Here is an 18357-nt window from a genome sequence, read left to right on the forward strand (position 1 = left end):
TCCAAAACCTCCAATTTGCTACATGACTAGTTACTATCCTGCTGATTTCCTATTCAAAAGAAAACAGCAGTCAGAAATATTTTAATGCAATTATTTAAAATAAAGTCAAGGACTGTTTACAGGTTTATTATCTTTGAGATCTACAGCAGAAGTGCTAACCTTTCAACAATAGTTAATTCTTTCTCTAATATCAGAGGTTTTAATTGAAACTGTGAACTTTTTGTACTTTCTAAAGGTCACTTTTTTATTCCAACATTTCACTTATATAATTTTTTATTTTTATATGAAAATGTCTTTCTCACATAACTATATACAAAGCAGGTTAAAAGTTCATGTACTCTTTTTCAGATCACAGGACAAATATGGTTTAAATCCAACACGTCAAGAGAACACGATCTGGGGAAAGTTTACTGAAGTAGAAGACTGTAACCTTCATTGTACCCATAAGAGTGCCAAAGACTTATTTTTAACAGGGACTTGGAGACATTAAGTGGTGAAAAGATTGCATTAAGCATCTAAATCTTAAGACTATGTAAGATTACAAATCTATTAAAGCTATAGCTAGGGCTATCTGGATTTGCATATTCTCTATCTTTAATCCTAAATGGGGTTACACCGCCCCCATTGGGACTGGGATCACGTTTGGGATTCTTCTTGGACCACAGTTCCCATTGAAGCAGCAGGTGGCAATCATGCCTGAAAAAGTTTTAGCAGAGAATTACTTTAGTTTGCCATTTGAATCAGTGGTGGGATTCAAATTTTTTTACTACCGGTTCTGTGAGTGTGGCTTGGTGGGCATGGCAGGGGAAGGATAGTGTAAAATCCCCAGTCAGAGGTGGTATTTGCCGGTTCTCTGAACTACTCAAAATTTCAAAATTTCAGAACCTGCTGAATACCATCTCTGATTTGAGCCCATATCTGGACTCGGAGATCCTTAGTTCCTTATGTTTTGGTGATCTCACATTTCAACCATTGCAATATACTTTACATAAGGCTTCCCTCAAAGACCATTGGAAGCTGTGGCTAGTCCAGAATGCAGTAGCATGTGCAAGTTATTGGGCATCTCAATATGTTCTAGACACACATTGATTACTACTAATCAATGAGCCGATTATCACCTGCAAAACTCTTAATGGCATATAGTCTAGTTCTGTGATGGTGAACCTATGGCATGCGTGCCATAGGTGGCACACAGAGCCCTCTTTCTGGGTACACAAGCCGTTGTCGAGCTCAGCTCTGCTGCACAGGTGCGCATGCACCTCCCACTGATCAACTGGTCTTTGGGTCTCTGCCGCGCATGTGGGGGTCACATGTGCATGCATGGGAGGCGGGGTGCACGTATGGTGGTCATGTGCGCACATGTGGGGGGCGTGGCACGCCCACAGAGGGTTGCATGCACATGTGTGGTCTGGGTGCATGCGCGGGGGTCACACATGCATGCGCGGGGGGTAGGTCCTCACCCTCATCTCCAGCATCTAATATTCAGAAGTAAATGAGCATAACAATAATATTTATATGGAGGAAGTAAACATTTTTATTATGTTAGGTTGCTAACTTACCTTCATTACGTTAAATAAAACCTCCTGCCCAAGGCTATCTTTTTCTTTAAAAAAGTCGTGTTCAGGATACGTTCTAGCAATGTCTCTCCTTATGAGCTTTTCACAAGGTGAAGTCATTTTCAACAGTTCTGAATACTGATCCTTAATTGTCATATTTTGAGCTGTGCACAAAAGCTGCCAAACTATTGCTCGGAAGTGATGTGGTATCCCTTTTCGAACAAGTTCCTAAAGCAGCAAAATATATATACATTTAAAATCCTGATGAGGTTTAGTTATGGACAAAGTTCGCAACTTTCTACAAACTTGTGAAAATTGAAATCTACCCAAATAATCCTAGAATTTTAAAAAAAAATCACCAACGAAATCTAACATACCTTCCTCCTACTATCTTTCCCATAGCAATCACCCTATTACTGAATAACAACACTCAACAAACCTTAATCTGTTTTTCTTTCTTTTTGCGTACATCATCCCATTCATTTACTATTCTCCCCCAGAGGATCCAAGAGTCTTCTTCGAGATGGCTAAGATTGCTAGAAGCAGATGAGCTAGACACAAGTGAGGATCCACTGTTTCTTCTTGATCCATTTACCGACTTCAATGATTTGCTGTCAGTCTCCAACAATCTGAGGAAAAACACAAAATAGAGTAACCCAAGTCAAATTGTATAACAGAATTTAACTATGTACAAAGTGTTTCTTAAACTACAACCATATTTATTTTTTCAAAAAGGACTTTTATGCTTTTGATTAAACAGAACAAAAAGAAAAAAGAAAAAGAAAAACTTTTTATGCATGTATTTATATACTACTAAAACTCTTCAGTCTGTAACTTTCAATTAGCTCAAACAATGCATCATGGGGCAAACATTTCTGAATCAAATACTGCAAATCTGCTAGGTTAAACAATGCATACAAAATGCTCATGTTACTCCTGTTTAATGGAAATTTTAAGGCTCTTCAAACCAGTTGTATTCACAAAGTTATGATGGCTGCAGGTTTCTGCAGTTAGTTGCAATCACATGATCATAATGTCCGATGTTCCCTGCCAGCTTTCCACAAGCAAAGTCAGTGGGGAAGTTAAAGCTGTTACTCCCACTGCTTTTTTTGCTTGCCCGTGGTCATTTTGTTTCTTGATATAGGTAAGGAAATATCTCTGAAAGAATGACCTAATGGCTCATAGGTTGTCTAATTATATATACATGCATGAGAAACATATACATATTACAATATGTATTATAAATTCTACATAGACATTTCAATGAAATATGACTATATTTAATTGTAATCATCTACATCTAATTTAGGTAAACACACGTGACTTTGAACAGCAAGATAGGTGGCATATACATTTAATAAATAAGTAAATAACCAAAAAACTTGTTCATAACTTGCAACCAACTTCAGCTCTTTAACCTGAGTAATCAGTATCAGAAAGAACAAGCTTATGATTAATTCTCTAGCAATAAGAATGACATGGGAGAATCAATTTCCATTGTCCAACTATCCATGTACATATAATAGGTAAATAGTTCAAAAGAATAAGATTAGCTTAGCTAAACTATATAGACTCCCCAAAAATATAGTGCCCTGGCAATGACATAATATTACAGTTTGTTTTTAAAAGATCCTATCTCTCCTGGAGAACTATAATTCCCAGCAAGAAATTTTACTTTGAGAGGCCGGTAAGAGTACAAAAGGAGCATAGGCACATCCTACATTTCAACACCATTCTCAAGCATAGACTATGGCTTGAAAATTTCAGCCTCTCACCATCTGTCAGGAAAATTGATCAGGAATAGAAAGAATTAAACATCTCCCCTGCCATTTATTCTATCGCGTTATTGTGTCTCCGCCCTGATTTTGACTCCCACACCTTTTTAAAGAAAATATGTTCATGAAATGAAGTGTTATTGACCAAGACAGGTGGCCACAGAAACTGAATAAATACATAAATAAATAATCATATGTGCACTTTTACAGGATTCATGAAAGACCTTCTGCATATTCTTTCTCTCAATTTTCAAATGGCTTAATAGATACTATGCTACTTCTTTGATTCTAATAATATAAGTGTGAAATTGTGATGAATCTACCTACTTAACCTAGGAAAATTGCAAGGCTCTATTCCAAGAAGCTCTGTTCTTTACGAGCTTCACAATAAACAAGTCCAAATTCCAGACTAAGCTTAAAAAATGCAGGGTATATTCTAAAAGCAAACACTCCTTTCAGTTCTAATGCTATAAAACCGCAATGTAGAAAACACCTATATTGCAAAATATTGATCATTATTCTATTATGAATATCTTACCTGAATACGTTCATAGCTTTTTAATCAACAAGATTGAGTTTAATGCCATAAACATAAAGTACTGTAAGCCATTTCCTTTCCATTAATGATTTACCTTTTACAAACAAGACCAGTTGTTCACTGGGACTGAACCAAACCAACTTTGGACGGGGGAAGGACTTAACCCATTATTTAACTTGTTAATTGTATAAAAAATCTTTTATATTATGTGTCCGGAGAAAATATCAGTGTTTCTTCTTTTTCATAGACATATTTCTGTAAACTCATCTACATCTACACAGATCAAAAAGATTCCCCTATCCAACACACAATGTAGTCATTTTAGAACTCCACTCAGACTTTTATCAAACCTAGGCTGGTAGTTCCTGAAGTTTGCAAGGAAAGGCATTTACATTTATAAGCGATGACATCATCCAATATTCCTTTGGTCCCTCCACTAAACAAAAGATGGTAGTGTTTTTTTAAATAATCTTTATCAATTGATAAAATGTGGACCACAATCTCAGAAATTTTCCGAAAAACAACATTATACATGTGTGAAAGTGGGTAAAACTCAAGACTTGCTGGTTGGGGGGAAAGTAGGCTAAACATGTGAAACACACTCATTTCTGGAAAAAATACAGTGAAACCAGCCAGTTGACAATGATCTAAACAACAAGAAGAAAAGTATTTTAACACAGGATACGAGGTCAACCTATAAAGAACTAAGTGAAGCATAACAAGGATAGGAAACTGCCTACATTGCCTTTGCTGTCGTTTTATCATTAACTTATGGGCTAGATCAGATCTGGATATATAAACAGACAAGAAATAAGTCCCTTCTCAGTTATTTAACCACAGTAGCAATTCTTAATTATATGCTGAACGAAAGGAAGTTCGGATCACCATGTAAAGATTTGTATAGGTGTGATGAAACCCGGTTAATGGTCAAAACAGCATTTCTTCTAAAATTATTTTGGAAGTAAAAAGTACTTAAAATATTGCTGCCAACACCCTATTAAGATACTTAATAATTATCCTGAGCTGATTTGCTCTCTTAAGAATTGTTTCCCTAGTAGCTTAGCCAGGGGGAGCAGGAAGTTGTTATATTCTCTCATGATTCAGAGGATCTGGAGTATATAAAGAATTAAAACTCTATTTAATTATAACATTGTAGGAATAGATATTGTAGATATATATTGTTTTTGTTTAGAGGTACAGAACTCCATATTTACATACAGAACCAGGATTCACTTTTTTCACAAGACCTACCAATGTTTCTTTTCCTTTCACATAAACTGCCTCCTTTTCTTTTACATCTTTTTTCCCCTTTAACTGTCCATTACATTTTTGCATGACTTTGGACCAATCATTCTCTCGGACCCGTCTATCTCAGAAGTTGTTCTTGTGGAGAAGATGTAATGACAAAGAGCTATTTATGATACCTTGAGCTCCTATAGAAAAAAATGTTACCTAAATCTAATAAATATATAATATAAATCATATTTCTGGTTTTGAATTATTAGAGGCCTTCATAAAAATTAATGAAAATATTTAAGTGGCCAAAGTATTTTATATAGTCAATGTTTTTCAAAGGCTATCAATGAGATTATTCTTCTAACAACAGAATGTCCAAAAACTGGGCCTCTATAGACAGGCAAACAATAAAAGATACTACATATAAAATAATCAAACTCAACAAGAGATTCCTTCTCATGAAGGAATTGGTTAGCTGAAGAGAGATTTTGTTCACTGTATTCATACTATTAAGGGTTTCATAGGCTTGTAAATAGTATTTAAAACAGCTTCTCATGTAATTTTTTCACAACAACGAATACTTACTTCAAGATTAAAAGAAACTACCCTTTTGTAATAATTATAATAATCTAATGCATTATTGTACCATTCAGAAGCACCACTAGGTGGCACCATCTAGCAGATCTTATCTGGGCTGATGGGAGACTTCTAGGAAACCCCAAGGCTTAACCTATGCTAAAAAGACAAACTGATATATAAGGCAAGGTAAAACCATTTCTATGTTTTTCTATGCCAAGAAAATTCCATTAAGTATTCCTGAAGGGAGTTTATCTACCTTACCTGTAAGACATAAGATGATCTTCTCCATTCATTAAAGGAACATATATTTAAGAGATTATTTCAATCAATGTTTATCAAGCCTGGCAACTTTAAGATGTATGAACTTCAACTTCCAGAATTGTCCAAGAAGATTGTTCAAACTAATTATAAACAACAACACAGCACAGTCACTGAAATGATTCACTGGAATGAATTATATCATGTGCCAGTTGAAAAAAATTATGGGTATATACCAGGGGTGGGCAAACATTTTCGCTCGGGGGCCTCATTGACTTTTAAAATTTGACAGACGGGCCGCCACCTGGTGTCGAAATGCCTGTCATTACAAGTCAAAATAAAATGAATGCAATCATTCACATCAAACCTTAATTCTGTACCAATCTTTGGCGGGCCGGATTAAAAAGACCAACGGGCCAGATGTGGCCCCCGGGCCGTAGTTTGCCCACCCCTGGTATATACAGTTGAAAAAATAGTTGAAAATGAGCAGGTTAAAATATTGTGGTATTTCAGAATACAGACTGATAATTCTTGGCTGGAAACACACCAGATATAACTGTGGTTGAAAAGAAAAAGTGTGCATAACTGATGTGGCAATTCCAGGTGGCAGTAAAATAGAAGTCAAATAACTAGATTAGATCACAAAGTATCAAGATCAAAGTTGAAAGGTTGCGGCATAAACCAGGTCATGGTAGTCCCAGTGGCTATCCACACACTTGGGGTCACACCAAAAAATCTTGGACTGCATTTAGAAAATCTCTGGGTTAAGAAAATTTCCCTCTGTCAATTACAAAAGGCCACACTGCTTAGGTCCACACATATACTATGCCAATATATTGGGAAGAACTTGATGTATATGAAGGCCCACATCAGCTAAAGAACTGGCGTTGGTGATTTCCTATTGTTGTGTATATATTAACAACAATAACACTTTCAAACATCATCTGCCTATCCCAGGACTTTAGGAAGGACTCAATAGGTGAATAAAAATGCCAAATCCAGTCAAAACATCTGGCACCCAATCATTATAATTTAAACTTGTATACCATCGGACTGTCACACTCAACAACTTTGGGCAGTTACTTACTAGAGGAGCAATTAAGGCTTTGGGGAAAAAATATTCAAATGCCCTGAGTGTGTTTATATCTACAAAGATATGGATCATATAATTTATATTTCCTCTCTGATACTCTTTGTAAACAAAATTTCCTCCACAAGAAGCAGGATATAAAGAATGCTTTTGAAATTTGATTTTAAAGGAGATTATTGAGAAATCCATGGATGACCAAGAAAATAAACAAGCGGATGATACAATTTACCAATCCAGATTTATGACTTGAGAGACAAAAGACCAACTGCAAATGATCATTTTTTGGATATATTACGCAAAACCTAGATTTCCTGAGAAGTCTCCAATTCTGAGAAACAGAAGCAAAATGACAAAAGACTGCCAGCAACAAAGTGAATGGGTTCAGTTACAGCAGTGGTTGTAACACTGGAATGACTGAAGAACCACGCGAGGAAAAAACGTCCTGTAAAAGATCTATCTCGATCATGAGTGTCAAACTTGATCGCGTCACGTGATCGCAATATTTTTTGCCTTCGCAGGGTGCCCATGATGCATCCAATTTGACATCCCTGATCTAGATGATCAATAAAGTCAACACTGCCTTGATTGATCATACTCCAAAAGCATTACAAAGATTTTAAAATAAAGTAAGAATGACTTAAAGGAAGAAAATCTTAGATTTGAAGATCTTGAATACATACACAATACAGCAGCTCAGATTTCAACAAAGCATAAATATTTTCTTTTTAAAAAAGCAACCCAAATAATGCCCTGGTGATTTACTTGCAGAAACGTACATGTCACATATAATTTAAATTAACTCATTTGTAAACACAGGTATATTGTTGTTAGTCATTCTGAGTCAGACCACTACAAATATTGATTAAATAGTTTCAAAATTGTACAAGTGATGGTGGACAAAGCAAATGAAACTTTTCTCTAACAGGACGAACCCAGTTAATTTATTTTATATCTTTGGAGAATGCTGAAGCATTTTCTATAAATATCTAAAAGCAGCTTTATTTTAAAGAATGCCAAATTATCTTGGGATGTCTTTCCACTAGAGCACAGGTAGTCCTCAACTTATACCACAATTGAGCCCACAATTTATGTTGCTAAGTGAGAATTTTGTTAACTGAATTTTGCCCCATTTTATGACTTTTCCTGCCACAGTTGTTAAGTGAATCATAGCAGCTGTTAAGTTAGTAACCCAGTTCTTAAGGAAATCTGGTTTCCCCATTCATCATGTGACCCCGGGGCACTGCGACTGTCATAAATTTGAGTCAGTTGTCAAACATCTGAATGTAAATCATGGGATCATGGCAATGATAAAATGGTCGTAAGTGTGAAAAGCTCACTTTTTTCAGTGCCGTTGTAACTCCAAACTGTCACTAAGTCAACTGTTGTAAGTTGAGGACTATCTGTATAAATGTCAACGTGGTGGTCACCTACCTGTTTTGTTCTTCTAATTTAGCCAGTAACTCTATGTCATCAGGACTCAGTTCTGCTGGCGATGACGGAGACGCTGCTGGCGTGGAGTGTGTGGTAGAGGAGGATGTAGTGTGTAATGAAACAGATGGACTTGCCACCTGGCTGGCCATTTGACTGACAGTGTTCTTCACCCATGAGAGAGTAGAACTGAATCTCCCTGCAACCTTGTCTGTCGCCACCTAGAGGAGGGGAGGAAAAACATTTTGTTTAACACTGCAAAAAGTCACATAAGTGTGAATTGTCCCAAAGGTGCTTTTTCAAGAGGCAACTGAACTTTCTGGTTTTTCTTTGAAGACATTTCTCTTCTCATCCAACAAGCTTCTTCAGCTCTGGCTGGATTTTCCCATTCCCATGTGAATTGGATGTATCTGTTCACAGAGTTGATATGTTTGGTAAACTCTTCCAATTCCTATGTTTTCAGCAAGAGTTTCCAGCCAGAGCTGAAGAAACTCCTTGGATGAGAAGCAAAATGTCTTCAAAGAAAAACCAGAAAGTCCAGCTGCCTCTTGAAAAAGCTCCTTTGGGACAACCATGACCTGGATGACTGAGAATCTCCACAGACATAAGTGCAAGTTTTGATTATGCAACCAATGAATTAAAAAAAAAAAGATCAGAAATCTCTAACTTACATATTACCCCCACAAATGTCAAAGTATTCCCTGAGCTTTTATGATGCCATTATATCTGTTGAACAAGTAAAAGCACAAAAAGCCTTATAGAAAAGCCTGAAAGTTCTGGAAAGTAGAAGATACGCCAACACGTTACGGAGAAAAAATATCTCTGTGGGCTAATTATCTCCATTACTTGCTCACGTACTCCAACTGTACCTTTGCAGAGAACTAGTCCTACCTTAGATTAAGAATAACTTCTCTTCATATACTTCTGGAGGTATGTTATTTGACCGAAAAGAACCAGCTTGTAGCTATTTACACAACTGGAACCTGACAAACTTTTAACAATAGCAACCGGTTCTACGGCACCTGGTGGGGCTGAGCAAAGAAGGCTCATTAAGGCATAGCAAAGGTTGGGAGACACTTACAGTTGAGTCCTCAACTTATGACCACAATTGAGCTCAAAATTTGTTGCTAAGTGAGACAGTTGATAAGTGAATTTTACCCCGTTTCACGACTTTTATTGCCACAGTTGTTAAGTAAATTTACTGCAGTTGTTAAGTTAGTAACATGGTTCTTTAAGTGAATCTGGCTTCCTCACTGACTTTGCTTGTCAGAAAGCCGCAAAAGGTGATCACATGATCCCAGAACCATCATAAATATGAACCAGAAGCATAATATCCAAATTTTGATCACATGATCACAATAGATGCTCTAACAATTGTAAATGTGAAAAACTATCTTAGGCCACTTTTTGCAGTGCGATTGTAACTTTGAGCAGTCACTGAACAAACGATCACTAAGTCGAGGACTATCTATATAAGAGGCTACTAATGACTGAAATTGCTGAAGCTGCTGTCGTCAGTGCAGTTGTGTGGTCACATGAAGACATCATGCTCTATGACTGGGTTGCTTAGAGATGGAATCCTCAGTCCCAATTACCTGAGGACTAGCAGCATGGATTGTAATCCTTTCAGTGTCATTTGTGACCTTAACCAAAGCAATCCATAGCATAGATAGGATAAATGCAAATTAAACGTCAGAAATAAAAGGTGAAAGAAATCCTCCCCACAATATTCTGTCCCATAGCATCTCCATCTCTAAGCTACGTAATAAAATCAAGAAATAAGCAAACAAGCAATTGAAGAAGCAAAAGAGAGCATACAGATAACTGTGATCCATTTCTCACATTCAGAAAGAGAACACAGTATCAGCTCCAGAGCAATGAAGAGCAAAGCAAACATTGGTTGTGATTAAGTCCAAATAAGTACTTACTGAGAACCTTTGTTTTTATGAGAGAGAAATTTAACACTACCATAAATTTCATAGCCATTATCCTAATCTGAAAGAAGTAAATATTTATCATTTTAGTGTGACAAAACTTACGAGCTGAAACCTTTTCCAGAAATAGGGAAGCTGATATCCTATCTTCTTAGCGAGTTTTCAGAGAACTTGAAAAACTTACATTTGAATATTTGCAGAATACTATCGTAAGCACTTGGATAGATTCAGCAATGGTCAGCACTTCTGTTTCTTGTGTATTACATCCCTACATTTAGTCAGAGTAAGAAACTGCATTGTTAAGGAAAATCTGGCCTTTCTAGCCCACCGAAACTGCTGAGCACCAATACATCAACATTTCAAGCCATAACACTCTAGCAATTTCTTTCGTTATGTAAACTTAATATAATATAACTAGACAGATTTAGAAGCAACCACAGTGGATTATTTATAAAATTGTTCAACACCATAAAACATGACCATGTTTTCAAAAAGGGGACACACAGATCTAGGGCTTATAACCATTTGTTTAGCGAACATTCAAAGTTACAACAGCAGTGAAATAAGTGTTTATGACTGTCACAGCATCCCCAGCAAATTTGGAAACTTCGCAACCAGCATGTGTTTCTGAAGACCAGAGTGTCCTGGGGTTATGTGATCCCATTTACGACCTTCCCAGCTAGCTTCCAACAAGCAAAAAAAAGGGGGGGTGTTATTTGCTTAACGATTGCGTGATTCACTTAACAACAGCAATGATTTGCTTAAACACCAAATAGGTCATAAAATCAGGTGCGATTCACTTGTTTAGCAAACAGAAATCTGAGCCTCAACTGCAGTCATAAGTTGTGGGCTACGTATAACACTCAAAGGATTTCACACATTAAATTGTATTTTATAGAAGATTTAGATCAAAAAGTGAAGACATCAGATCTTACAGGAGGCAATTTAATTGAATGAACGAAAGGTGGAAAGAGGATGTCTTGCACAAAAGGCACACATTTCCACTATGTAAAGGAAAGCAAAAAAAGGTACTTCAAAGATTAGTAAGAAAATGCTTTCTGCGGATTCCTTTCAGAGCATGTAGAAAGTCCTTCACAAGTTAGCAAAATATATGCTGTGTTGCTTATGCCATTCTAAATATAATACAATCACAGAATGTAAGGGGAGAGGAAGAGAATTTTGGAGACAATTTAATCCAACTCCCTGCCCAGTGCAGGAATCTGCTACTACAACATCCATGGCAGATGGTCATCTATAGTCTTTATTTAAACATCTTCAAAGAAAGAATCCATCAACTCCCAGGGTAGTTTCTCTGTATTGAACAACTGTTACTTTAGGGGTCGAATAAAGTAAAACTCTAGTTCTATGGAATGTATCTTTGCATAAAACTAATCTGATTCTGTTTTTATTCCTTGCGCATAATTAATATTTGATATGCAATATCAAACTATTTGTAAAACTCTGAAGACTCATTACTGAATGGGGAAAAACATATCCTCAAACATAAACAAGATAATCTATATTTAATTAATGACCATACATCCTGTAAAACTTACAAACAGTAACTTTACTGTTCTTTAATTATAATTATATATATGTGTGTGTGTGTGTGTGTGTGTGTGTGTGTATGTATATGTATTTGTATATGTATATGTATATGTATGGCATTCAGCTTTTTTCGGGTATTTTCCCACGTCATTGTAGTTGTGCTTTTAAAATTGTAGCAACGTTTCGGCAGAATCTCATCTACCATTATCAGGCTTCTGTATTGTGTTCATCTGTGAGTCAGACTTTTATAGTGGTTTCAGATTTAAATTTGGGGCAGCCTATTGCTGTGCCAGGCTACCCCAAATTTAAATCTGAAACCACTGTAAAAATCTGACTCACAGATGAACACTATACAGAAGCCTGATGATGGCAGATGAGATTCTGCCGAAACGTTGCTACAACTTTAAAAGTACAACTACAATGACGTGGGAAAATACCCGAACAACCGAGGCAAAAGCATCCAGACGGAAGTGTCTTATGAAAGGAGACAGGGATGTCCACGTGGCCGCACGACAAATCTCCTCCAAGGATGCTTGGGTTGCCCAGGCAGCAGAAGTAGCCGCGCTTCTGGTAGAGTGCGCCGTCAGACCTCGGGGAACCAGAAGGGCCGCAGCTTTGTAGGCCTGCTCAATGCAAGATCTGACCCACCTGCTAATAATAGGAGAAGAGGCCTTGTGCCCCAAGTGAGAAGTGGAAAAGGAAACAAAATGGCTTCTGATTTCCTGAAGGAGGAAGTGCGCTTAATGGATATTCTAAGAGCCCTTCTTACGTCTACCGTGTGCCACTGCCGCTCTAATTCATGGTGCGGGAGAGGACAGAAGTCAGGCAAAATGATGTCCTGGGACCTGTGAAACCAGGTGTTAACCTTCAGAATAAATGAGGGGTCCAGACGAAGAACAACCCTATCATTGTGAAAGGAACAAAGGTCCTGTCTGATGGAAAGAGCAGCAAGCTCGGAAATCCTCCTGGCAGAAGTGATGGCAACAAGGAACACTACCTTCAGAGTCAGGAAACGTTCCTCCAACCTCTTCCGAATTACCGCCAGAATGATGGGAAGCGGGGGAAAGGCATAGAGGAGACCCTTGGGCCATCTGCACCGAAGAGCATTGGTCCGCTCTGCTCCCTGGCAAGGAAACCTGGTGAAGAAACTGGTGACTTGGGCGTTTTGAGGAGTGGAGAAAAGATCCACCTCCGGTGTTCCGAATCCGAGGGAAAGATCCATGAATAGAGACGGAGGAATGGACCATTCTGCCTGGTCGACTAGGCTCCTGCTGAGCCAGTCAGCCTGGGAGTTGTCGACCCCGGAGATGTGGTCCACCGAGATCGATAACAGGTGTTTCTCTGCCCATAACCCCAGCCGTAGAGCCTCTCTCATGAGGGCTTGGAGAAGAGCGAATCCCCTTGGCTAGAGGGATTTCCTTGTGGCTCGGGAGCCACTTCCTCTGGCGACAGCTTGGCAGTGACCAAAGCCTTGCTGAGTAATGGTCTGAAGAGAGTAGGTTTGAAGACCAATGCAGAGGATGTCTGCTCTAGGCGAGAAGCCTCTTCCTCTGAAAGATTTTGGTCAAAAGTCTCACCCTCTTCACACTCTGAATGAGAGGAGTAACTGTGTTCAGATGGTGAAGGCCTTCCTTCCTTATCAACCTCCTCCCATTCTGGTAGAGAAGAATGGACCCTGAGGTCCCGAGGCCTGTGTAAATCAGGATGATGCGGCAAGGAACTTATAGATTGAGAAGGGAGACGGGCCTGAACCCTTTCCACAGGTTGAAGAATTTGCTTGAAGCCTTCAGCTAATCCCTGCCTAATGGCTGATGAGACTACATCTTGGATATCCCTTGGTCTATGCTCAAAGGGAGAGGCAGAAGGCCCACTGCTGTGGGAGTGAAGGTGGCTTCAGGCCTAGACTGAGGAGAGGTTTGAGGTCTGGAGGGAGGGGGTGGAGCATAGGGCACAGAAGCCTGTTGGAAATAAGGCCCAGATCTGCTTAAATCCTGAGGATCATTGTACTGCAAGAACCTCAGGAGACCAGGATAGAGGATGGAAAGGCTCATAGATAACTTCTCCTCTCCTGGGAGGGCTTGGTGGGGGCCCACGAGTATCACCTGAAACATGCTGTAGTTGCACTCTCTTCTGTTGAATAGTTCTGTTGAACTGCCTCTGTAGAGCTGAATGTCTGCGTTTCTCTGCCCTCAATTCAGCCTGAGTTGCCTTCTTGGGGCTAGAGCCTTAGCTTTGATTTTAGCAGCCACCTCCCTCTGGACTGATTGGGTGCGTTGCCTACGTCTTTTTCTCCTATTGGGCTTAAGAGACTGTTCCACTGGGGTGGGGGGAAGCTCTGCCAGAGCCTTATCTTGCTCCATTTGTAAAATGAAAGGCTCTTGCATTGGAAAGAAGCTGTTCAGAAATTTTTCTATTAAGCCCCTTAGGGTATAAATGGCCCCCGGGCTTACAAAATGGCCACTCACCTCATGGTGGAAGGCTTGAAACCAAGATGGCCGCTGACTACAGGAAAACAGGCTCCAAGATTGAAGAATCGCTCCTTAGGCTATACAGAGCCCCGAGCGAAGTCAGCAAGGGAAAAACACAGCAACCAGCTACACGATCAGCTGGCTTGAGCTCTTATCAGTTTGCCGATCATGTTTACAATCCCTCCAAACTGCAGGCGTGGGGGAGGTCTACAGACACTGCCCAGCTTGCCTGCACAGAGCTCTGTAAAGCTGCTCCCAAAGTTGCAGGAGAGAGAGAGAGAGAGAGAGAGAGGGAGAGAGGGAGAGAGAGAGAAAGAGAGCCCTGTTCTCCTGGAAGAGCAGCTGCCCAGATCCCTGGGAGCTGCTTGAAGAGAGGAAACAAGTACTGAAGATCGCTGGTGATTGCTATCTAACAGAACGCTTTCAGAGACACAGCTACTGACTGAAAGGAGCTGAGTCAAAAGCTGGGGTCTCTCCCGGGGGCTGGCTTTTATATCTTAGTACAGACTCAGCTATGACATCATAGGAAGGAGTCAACCCGTCCCGGGCTCTCGATGCAGCATGGAGGAGAAGAAAGTCTTTAAAAGATCAGAAAATGTAAACACATCTAGCCAAACTTATTTGGAAATAGTTCTTTTCTGCTTAAATTCTTTAAAATACAGTTAGTCCTCCACTTACAACCATAACTGAGCCCAGAATTTATGTTGCTAAGTTAGAAATTTGTTAAGTGAGTTTTATCCCAGTCTACAACTTTTCTTGCCACATTAGTTAAGTGAATCACTGCAGTTGTTAAATTAGTAACATGGTTGTTAAGCTTGTCAGAAGATCGCAAAAGGGGATGACCCCGGAACACTGCAACGGTCATAAATATGAACCGATTGTCAAACACCGGAATGTAAATCATCTGATCATGGGGATGCTGCAATCGTCATAAGTGTGAAAAATGGTCATAAGTCTCTTTTTTCAGCGCCATTGTAACTTTGAACAATCACTAAACAAACCGTTGTAATTTGAGGGACTATCTGTAATGAAGATTGCTTCAAGCTAAGCTAAACCCTTTATGACTTCATGGATGCATCAATGCAATTTTCCTCACACAATAGAGATGATTTTAATTAATTTCTGGATTTTTTTTCTTAATGCCGGTCTATCACCAGTCTTCAGGTTTCCTAGTAATGTCCACCTACTACAATCTCAGTCCAACATAGTTTACTTTTTGAGATTAACCACTGTCAGCTAAGTACTGCAATCTACCTAGTTCTTAAGTAACTGTGCTTTATTTTTCTGCTCTTGGGAATTAATCCCTTCACTTTCAAGAGAAATACTGAGGGTTAAATGCTAATTCAATTACTTCGCATTGTTAAAATTAAGGACTATTCTTGTCCTTAATGTCAGATTCTGACATTTTCATTTCATTGTATAAAAAAACCTACAATTCGTACACAACTGCCTAGCAAATATATATAAAAGTCAAAACGTATGGCAATCTACTCATGTTACTTTCTTCCAAATAGAAAAAGATTTTAAAATAATTTTAAAATATTAAAAAGGAAAAAAATCTATATAACTGTTTTCACAAATTTATAACTCAAGTTTCTACTAATCTATGATTCAGTGAAGTCTATTCTTCTATGTTCCTTCAGTTGTCATTTGAAGCAAAATTAATTCCCAATTGTAAAAACTTAATATATGCCTATTAAATATATGGATAAGACACAACAATTCAGTCTATAAGATATATACAGTATACTACGTTTTATGTCAATGCATGGATTTCACTTTCATTTACAATCATTCTACTACCTTCTCTGCCCTGGCTTAAACCTCAGAAATCAGAAGGTATCTAAAAGCAAAGACAAAATTAAACAATCCCTTAATTAAAATGACTATCTTTAAAAAAAACTTTTTTTTTTGCTCTGGTAAGGAAATAAACATTGATACAATAAAGCTACATCTTATGCAGAGGAGTCCATGTTTCTATCTTACAATGTTTGTGTTTGTCTGCATTTATTTTTAGAAGATTTATGTTTGAACATTTGTTTACAGGCCTCTATATCAATCCATCACAATTGTTTCAGAACAACAATGACAAATGACAATACAAGAGAGAAATAAGCCTTATCCTAATCAAATTAACTTCTCTCCTTTCAACTCTACAGTATTAAATTAAAATTGAAAAAGTGGATTAGTTACAAATCTCCTAATGCTATTAAGTCTGTCTACTCTAGATCTAGGGATCTGTTACCTTATTCAAGGTCATCTTTTCTTCCTCAGCATTTCCTCACAATAGGCCTAAACAAAATAAAGCCACACCCTTGTCCTGTTGGTATTTTATGGTGGGGGTGAGGGGGGTGTTCCAAGTACCCACAATTTGCAGTTCTTTGCCACATCCTCTAGGAACAACAAATTTTAACAAAAAACCAATCCATTCTCCTTAAGAGAGTAATGTGGTAAGAAAATGCCCACATCACTTCCCATTTTGCTTTCCCCCCAGGGATTCAGACTACCAAGTGGATTCCATAGTTGGAATCCAACTATGGCTTAGCATGGAATCTGAATCAGTTATCAGTTAGACTGATGAGGAATATAAAAAATGGGCAGAGCAGAGATGGAACAGGACATAAGAATAAAGTCAAAAGAATTTCAAGCAGAAAAAAGGAACCTAAATTGAATTTCTAGAGCAGAAAGGAATATAGATTTTAAAAATGGCATGAAGTAGAATAGGGAAAAGGAGGGAACTAATAGGGGTTGAGGATAAAACATCTGTTTTCATGTGCAGAAAAATAATTGACTTGAAATGCTTTAAATATTTAAAAAGTTCATTAATATTTTGTTAACGCTGTGCAATTAATACAATTGTCAGAACAATTTGAGCTGCATCTCTGCTTTTTCAGTATAAAGTGTATTCTAGTTTCATTTATTTTGACATGCTACCTATGTTTTTCTGAAAGAAATTTTCAGGAAGAATTTAGTCCTTCCACAAGCAAACTAAACTTCCTGGAAAGCTGTCCTTGGATAACTTACATCATTGTCAAGTATAACAGCTGACTTAGCAGAGAATATGTTTTGCAGAAAGGAAGCTTAATCACTAATTCATCCTCTTTCTTATGCAACTTCAGCAACCCTTGTGATAAATAAAAAATATTTTTCCCAAACAGAACACTAGCAGATATAAATTTGACATTTAAAACTGTTTTTATAGAAAAGAATGCCTGACTAAAACTAGAGACATATACATTAAAATCAGTACTCAACTATGAAAATTCACTAAATGACTTTGGGGCAGTGATTGTCCGTCAGTCTAACCTTCCAGGTTATTAACAGTATAAAGGTGAATAGGGAAATGATGTTTACACTGCCTTGAGCTTTTGGGGATAAAGTCAAGGGACAAATATAATTCATACTAATGTTTGTAATAGCTTAAGTTGGGGAGGAGGATCTTTTCCTAAAACTGCTTCAATAAAATATTCAGAAACCTTATAAAGGACCACCTTAATAAACAAGAAATTGGCGTAAATTACTATTTCTCAAACAGCAATTTGCATTTCAATTTAATAGATATCATAGCCCAATGAAAGCAACAATTTTAGGTCAATACAAGATTGCCTTGTCTTTCTGAGACAATTCAAAATAAAATAAGTAATTTGGTTAAATTATTATTTTAGGCAAGATCTGAACATATTAACAGGCGTTTTTTAGCCATCCAGTTTACCTTCAGTATCATGGATTTTTTAAAATAATAAAACCCAATAATTTACTGTTGCAGATTTAGAAGTTTTGCCTTTTCCTTGTTAAAGAACTGAGATTCTAGTATCTTTTATCATTATAACCATTCAGAGACACAGGAAAGTACAGTATGACCAATAGAAAGTCTAGCCCAAAATACTTTCTCCTAATCTCACAATGTCCCATTAAACAAAGGAAAGTCAAAAGACCAGCAATTATTT

General features: G+C 37.9%; 1 protein-coding gene across 6 annotated transcripts in view; it reads right to left on the reverse strand.

Annotated features, from left to right (window-relative positions):
• EVI5 (ecotropic viral integration site 5) overlaps nt 1-18357 on the reverse strand; it is an 82919-nt gene that overhangs the window by 56011 nt on the left and 8551 nt on the right. For 4 of the 6 annotated variants that reach the window (XM_087930167.1, XM_087930163.1, XM_087930165.1 and 1 more), the window contains exons 2-4: nt 8464-8681; nt 1996-2185; nt 1560-1784 (exon numbers count right to left, since the gene is read on the reverse strand). In XM_087930167.1, the coding sequence (XP_087786293.1) occupies nt 1560-1784; nt 1996-2185; nt 8464-8612 (564 nt within the window). In that variant the 5' untranslated portion in view covers nt 8613-8681. Of the gene's footprint in view, nt 1-1559; nt 1785-1995; nt 2186-3869; nt 3980-8463; nt 8682-18357 lie in introns of those variants that run through there. The other 2 variants (XM_087930166.1, XM_087930164.1) reach the window with 1 other exon arrangement.

Source organism: Pseudonaja textilis, chromosome 3 (assembly GCF_049901715.1).
Source record: "Pseudonaja textilis isolate UNSWEBS1 chromosome 3, rPseTex1.2, whole genome shotgun sequence".
Classification (NCBI taxonomy): domain Eukaryota; kingdom Metazoa; phylum Chordata; class Lepidosauria; order Squamata; family Elapidae; genus Pseudonaja; species Pseudonaja textilis.